This window comes from Salvelinus sp. IW2-2015, unplaced genomic scaffold, assembly GCF_002910315.2.
Source record: "Salvelinus sp. IW2-2015 unplaced genomic scaffold, ASM291031v2 Un_scaffold648, whole genome shotgun sequence".
Taxonomy (NCBI): Eukaryota; Metazoa; Chordata; class Actinopteri; order Salmoniformes; family Salmonidae; genus Salvelinus; species Salvelinus sp. IW2-2015.
Genome location: NW_019942588.1, coordinates 37,043 through 43,562, shown reverse-complemented (window position 1 = coordinate 43,562; position 6,520 = coordinate 37,043). Strand labels below are relative to the sequence as shown.

Here is a 6,520-nt window from a genome sequence, read left to right as displayed (position 1 = left end):
GACTCTGCCTCTGGTGGGGTATAAACACTTGTGCTGGGAGGAACATTGTATTTGGTCTGTTCAGCAGTCTGTTCGCAGTCTGTTCAGCAGTCTGTTCAGCACTCTGTTCAGCACTCTGTTCAGCACTCTGTTCAGCACTCTGTTCAGCACTCTGTTCAGCACTCTGTTCAGCACTTGTCGCTACTCGTTCAGCACTCTGTTCAGCACTCTGTTTCTCTCATGGCACTCTGTTCAGCACTCTGTTCAGCAGCTGTCTGGTGAATACACTTGGTTTGAGCTTTTCCTAATTGTCCGCTAGTTTTTAAACTCTGTTTATTTAGAACCTAAGACCTCTGCACTGAAGATCCAGTTTTAATCTTCCATAATTTTAAAGTCTTTCAATCCTTTGTCTTTGGAGTGTGAAGTACCTGAAAGAATTCAAGCATTTACTTCACAACAAACACCTAACAAACCTATTCACATCAATCAAGTGTAATAGTGCTTGACAGGAAAAAAATGGCAGAAATAAAAGCATTTACCATTCACATAGTGATGTTGAAGATGCATCCTCTATGCCAGTATACCACCGAGCGTACAGAACATTATGAACACCTGCTCTTTCCATCACAGACCTGACCAGGTGAATCCAGGTGAAAGCTGTGATCCTTTATTGATGTCACTGGGTTTTTTCACGCTTCTAAGCACTCTGTTCAGCACTCTGTTCAGCACTCTGTTCAGCACTCTGTTCAGCAGCTGTCTGGTGAATACACTTGGTTTGAGCTTTTCCTAATTGTCCGCTAGTTTTTAAACTCTGTTTATTTAGAACCTAAGACCCTGCACTGAAGATCCAGTTTTATCTTCCATCATTTTAAAGTCTTTCAATCCTTTGTCTTTGGAGTATGAAGTACCTGAAAGAATTCAAGCATTACTTCACAACAAAAACCCCTAACAAACCTATTCACACCAATCAAGTGTAATAGTGCTTGACAGAAAAAAAATGGCAGAAATAAAAGCATTTACCATTCACATAGTGATGTTGAAGATGCATCCTCTATGCCAGTATACACCGAGCGTACAGAACATTATGAACACCTGCTCTTTCCATCACAGACTGACCAGGTGAATCCAGGTGAAAGCTGTGATCCCTTATTGATGTCACTGGGTTTTTCACGCTCTACAGTTTCCTGTGTGTATCAAGAATGGTCCTCCACCCAAAGACATCCAGACAACTTGACAACTGTGGGAAGCATTGGAGTCAACATGGGCCAGCATCCCTGTGGAACACTTTCGACAACTTGTAGAGTCCATGCCTCAACGAATTAAGGCTGCTCTGAGGGCAAAAGGGGGTGCAACTCAATATTAGGAAGGTGTTCTTAATGTTTTGWACACTCAGTATATCTTCCTTACACACACATGCTTCTCTCACCGTTCCTGCTGCCTGAGAGGTCTCTGTGGTGGGATTCTCCTGAGTGGGACCCCCCACCTGCAGCACTCCGCTGTGTGGCCGGGTCCAAAAAGGAGGCCAGGGTGCTGCTGCCCACTCCCCTCCCCAAATCTGCTGCTCTCCTGGGGGATGAACAGAAGAGGCAAGGCCTCAGTCTGGAGGACACGCACAGTCAACACACATTCACTAAGGTCGAGGAGACATTCACTGAGGTAGACATGTAGTTGATATAAAGGTGTGTGCACGCACGCACACACCGAGAGAGAGAGGATGCCTTGAGCCTGCAGCTCACCTGTTCTCCGAACAGCTCAGTTTATTATCATGGTCAGAAAAGAGCTGGTCCCCATCACCCTCTGTGTCACTGCCCAGAGTAGACAGGCTGAGTGAGTGAGTGAGACCACAGACAGGAGTGCAGTGAAGGAAGGACACTCGCACAACACACACAGAAATACATACATTTCACATTCTTAAAATAAAGTGGTGATCCTAACTGACCTAAGACAGGGAATTTTTACTAGGATTAAAATGTCAGGAATTGTGAAAAACTGAGTTTAAATGTATTTGGCTAAGGTGTATGTAAATTTCCGACTTCAACTGTATATTTCAGATGACCTACTATAGATAGAACAGAGTTGTGTTCATACTCCTTTTTTCAGCAATTCCTGACAGTTTTAATCCTAGTAAAAATGTGAAATGTCAGAATGATAGTAGAGAGAGTGATTTATTTCAGCTTTTATTTCTTTCATCCTTCCCAGTGGTCAGAAGTTTACATTACACTTTATTATTATTTGGTAGCGTTGCCTTTAAATTGTTTAACTTTGTCAAATTTCGGGTGCCTTCCACAAGCTTCCCACAATAAGTTGTGTGATTTTGCCCATTTCTCCTGACAGAGCTGGTGTAACTGAGTCAGTTTGTTGTCCTCCTTGCTCGCACACGCCTTTTTAGTTCTGCCCACACATTTGCTATTAGGATTGATGTCGGGCTTTGTGATGGCCACTCCAATACCTTGACTTTGCCATTTGCCACAACTTGGAAGTATGCTTGGGTCATTGTCCATTTGGAAGACCCATTTCGACCAAGCTTTAACTTTCTGACTGATGTCTTGAGATGTTGCTTCAAAATATCCACATAATTTCCATCCTCATGATGCCATCTATTTTGTGAAGTGCACCAGTCCCTCCTGCAGCAAGCACCCCCACAACATGATGGCTGCCACCCCCGTGCTTCACGGTTGGGATGGGTGTTCTTCGTTTGCAAGCCTCCCCCTTTTTCCTCCAAACAATAATGATGGTCATTATGCCAAACAGTTCTATTTTTATTTCATCAGACCAGAGACATTCTCCAAAAAGTACACTCTTGTCCCCATTGCAGTTGCAAACCGTAATCTGTCATTTCTTATGGCGGTTTTGGAGCAGTGGCTTTTTCCTGCTTGAGCGGCCTTTCAGTTATGTCGATATAGGACTCATTTACTGTGGTATTAGATACTTTTGTACCTGGTTCCTCCAGCAATCTTCACAGGGTCCTTTGCTGCTGTCTGGGATGATTTGCACTTTTCGCACCAAAGTACGTTCATCTCTAGGCGACAAGAACGCGCGCTCCTGCTGAGCGGTATGATGCTGCGGTGGTCCCATGGTTTTTTACTTGCGTGCTATAGTTGTACAGATAAACGTGGTACTTCACGCGTTTGGAAATGCTCCTAATGATGAACCAGACTTGTGGAGCCCTACAATTTTTTCTGAGGTCTGGCTGATTTCTTTTGTTTCTCCCATGATGTCAAGCAAAGAAGCACTGAGTTTGAAGGTAGGCCCTGAAATACATCCACAGTACACCCCAATTGACTCAAATGATGTCAATTAGCCTATCAGAGCCTTCTAAAGCCATGACATTATTTTCTGGAATTTACAGCTGTTTAAAGCACAGTCAATTTAGTGTATGTAAACTTCTGACCCACTGAATGTGATACAGGAATTATAAGTGAAAATAATCTCTGTAAACAATTGTTGGAAAAAGACTTGTCATGCACAAAGTAGATGTCCTAACCGACTTGCCAAAGCTATAGTTTGTAAACAAGAAATTTGTGGAGTGGTTGAAAAACGAGTTTAACGACTCCAACCTAAGTGTATGTAAACGTTCCACTCAACTGTAATATTTCTTGTCTAGTTAGTGTTCTGTACTCTTGTTGAAAGTACATGGAGGTGTTTTTAAGATGACTAAAGTCCCGTAGAAACATGAACCTGTGTGACCTGGCCTAAGTTGCTGTTGCAGATGGTTTGTTAATCACAGGAGCACTTGCGTCTGGATCTGCTCTGTGCTCCATGTCCTTGTTCTCCACTGTAGCTTCCTCTGTCTCCTCCGTCTTTCTTCTGTTTTATCTGTGTGTGTCCCTTCCCTCTGTCCCCAAGCAGCTTCGTCCACTCTCTGGGGGAGGAGAGCCTCTCAGGCGCTCCTTTACTCCAGTGAGAGGGGCGCTAGCCTCAATGTGTGAGTGTGCATGTGTTGGTGTTACTCCTCCATTAGCTAAGTTAGTTGTGCACTCCGAGTGAGAGGTGTGAAGAATCACATTCATTTGCCTCCTGCCTCAACTGTAAGAATTGTTTTGTAACGTGCTGTCAGCCTTGGAATGAAAAGTCCGGACTTAGTCAGTACTTTAACATCCTATAGGAGGTTATGGACTTTACTTTTCTGTGTGTGTATTTCTTGTGTGTTGTGCGAGTGTCCTTCCTTCACTGCACTCCTGTCTGGGGTACTCTCACTCACTCACTCACTCACTCACTCATCACTCAGCCTGTCTACTCTGGCAGTGACACAGAGGGTGATGGGGACCAGCTCTTTCTGACCATGATAATAAACTGAGCTGTTCGGAGAACAGTGAGCTGCAGGCTCAAGGCATCCTCTCTCTCTCGGTGTGTGCGTGCGTGCACACACCTTATATCAACTACAGTCTACCTCAGTGAATGTCTCCTCGACCTTAGTTGAATGTGTGCCTTGCCTCTTCTGTTATCCCCCAGGAGAGCAGCAGATTTGGGAGGGTGGCACAGCACCCTGGCCTCCTTTTTGGACCCGGCCACACAGCGAGTGCTGCAGTGGGGGGTCCCACTCAGAGGAATCCCACCACAGAGACCTCTCAGGCAGCAGGAACGGTGAGGAGAAGCATGTGTGCTGTAAGGAAAGAATACTGAGTGTCAAAACATTAAGAACACCTTCCTAATATTGAGTTGCACCCCTTTTTGCCCTCAGACAGCCTTTATTCGTTGAGGCATGGACTCTACAAGTGTCGAAATGTTCCACAGGGATGCTGCCCATGTTGACTCCAATGCTTCCCACAGTTGTCAAGTTGTCTGGATGTCTTTGTGGAGGACCATTCTTGATACACACAGGAAACTGTAGAGCGTGAAAAACCCAGTGACATCAATAAAGGGATCACAGCTTTCACCTGGATTCACCTGGTCAGTCTGTGATGGAAAGAGCAGGTGTCATAATGTTCTGTACGTCGGTGTATACTGGCATAGAGGATGCATCTTCAACATCACTATGTGAATGGTAAATGCTTTTATTTCTGCCATTTTTTTCCTGTCAAGCACTATTACACTTGATTTGATGTGAATAGGTTTGTTAGGTGTTTTTGTTGTGCAAGAAATGCTGAATTCTTTTCAGGTACTTCATAACTCCAAAGACAAAGGATTGAAAACTTAAATTATGGAAGATAAAACTGATCTTCAGTGCAGGGTCTTAGGTCTAAATAAACAGAGTTAAAACTAGCGGACAATTAGGAAAAGCTCAAACCAAGTGTATTAGAAGCTGCCAAGCTGACAGGTACTGAACAGAGTGCTGACAGAGTGCTGAACAGGTGCTGAACAGAGTGCTGAACAGAGTGCTGCAGAGTGCTGACAGAGTGCTGAACAGAGTGCTGACAGCTGAACAGATGCTGCAGCTCGCAGACTGAACAGATGCTGACAAATACATGTTCCTCCCAGCACAAGTGTTTATACCCCACTTCAGGCAGAGCTCCTCCTTTCTTCTGAACATCACACTTTATTGCAAGGCAGGAAGTTAGATTGTGGTAATATATGTTCTTTCTTCCTTAATGTACCTATCTGCATCGGCCCCCATCCTCATAATCCACAAGTCTCCACCCTTATCAGTGACCACAACCATGGATTGCCTTTCCCTTACTCAGTAACATTCCAAGCCCCGTGCTCATATCCAATCTTAATTGACCCCACCATATACTTTCCTCCCACAGATAACCATTAGCTTTGCTGAGCACGTATTTCAAATTACAACCCAACAACTGAAACCAGACTTGTCCCTTCTCCTTCCCATAGGATACCTGATGTCAAACAATAACCGTTCGACAGTGTATAAGGTTCTGCATTCCCCTCTCTCCCTCAGGAACATGAACAAGGTATTCAAATTTCAAGTTTAGAAGTCAGAACCCATCAAGGGAATGATGTTAACCCAGTTCCATGTTTATTTCTGTTGTTTTGGTGGGTTACTGTAATCTAATATATATTACAGCAAATAATATGGCTCAACTCTGATGTACTGCACGGTTTTCTTCCTGGGATGAAGAGAGACCAAAATGCAGCGCGGCTAGTGTTCAACATGATTTAATAAAGAATAATAGAGAACACTACAACAAAACAAGAAATGTGAAAACCGAGACAGCCCTATCTGGTGCAGACAAACACAGAGACAGGAAACAACCACCCACAAAATCCCAACACAAAACAAGCCTCTATATATGATTCTCAATCAGGACAACGGATTGACAGCTGCCTCTGATTGAGAACCATATTAGGCTGGACACAGAAACAGAACAAACTAGACACACAACATAGAATTCCCACCCAGCTCACGTCCTGACCAACACTAAACAAGCAAAACACATAAGAACTCTGGTCAGGACGTGGGTTGACAGTACCCCCCTCATAGGTGCAGGACTCGATCGCACCCCTAAAACTCAAGAGAGGGTCTGGGTGGGCATCTGTCCGCGGGGAGGCGCTCCGGCGCAGGACTGAAGGACACCACTCTTACCACCGTGTCTTTGTCCCACCTCCCTTTAGCGTCCTTTGAGTGGGCGCCAATCTCTCGCGG

General features: G+C 44.5%; 1 protein-coding gene across 5 annotated transcripts in view; it reads right to left on the bottom strand.

Moving 5' to 3' along the window:
* Nucleotides 1–6,520, bottom strand: part of LOC112068668 (centrosomal protein 43-like) — a 30,464-nt gene that overhangs the window by 12,523 nt on the left and 11,421 nt on the right. For all 5 annotated transcript variants that reach the window (XR_011475204.1, XM_024135866.2, XM_024135868.2 and 2 more), the window contains exon 13: nt 1,406–1,545. Coding sequence is in view for 4 of the 5 variants with exons in the window: in XM_024135866.2 (XP_023991634.1) it covers nt 1,406–1,545 (140 nt within the window). In the remaining variant the exon portion in view is untranslated. The remainder of the gene's footprint in view (nt 1–1,405; nt 1,546–6,520) is intronic.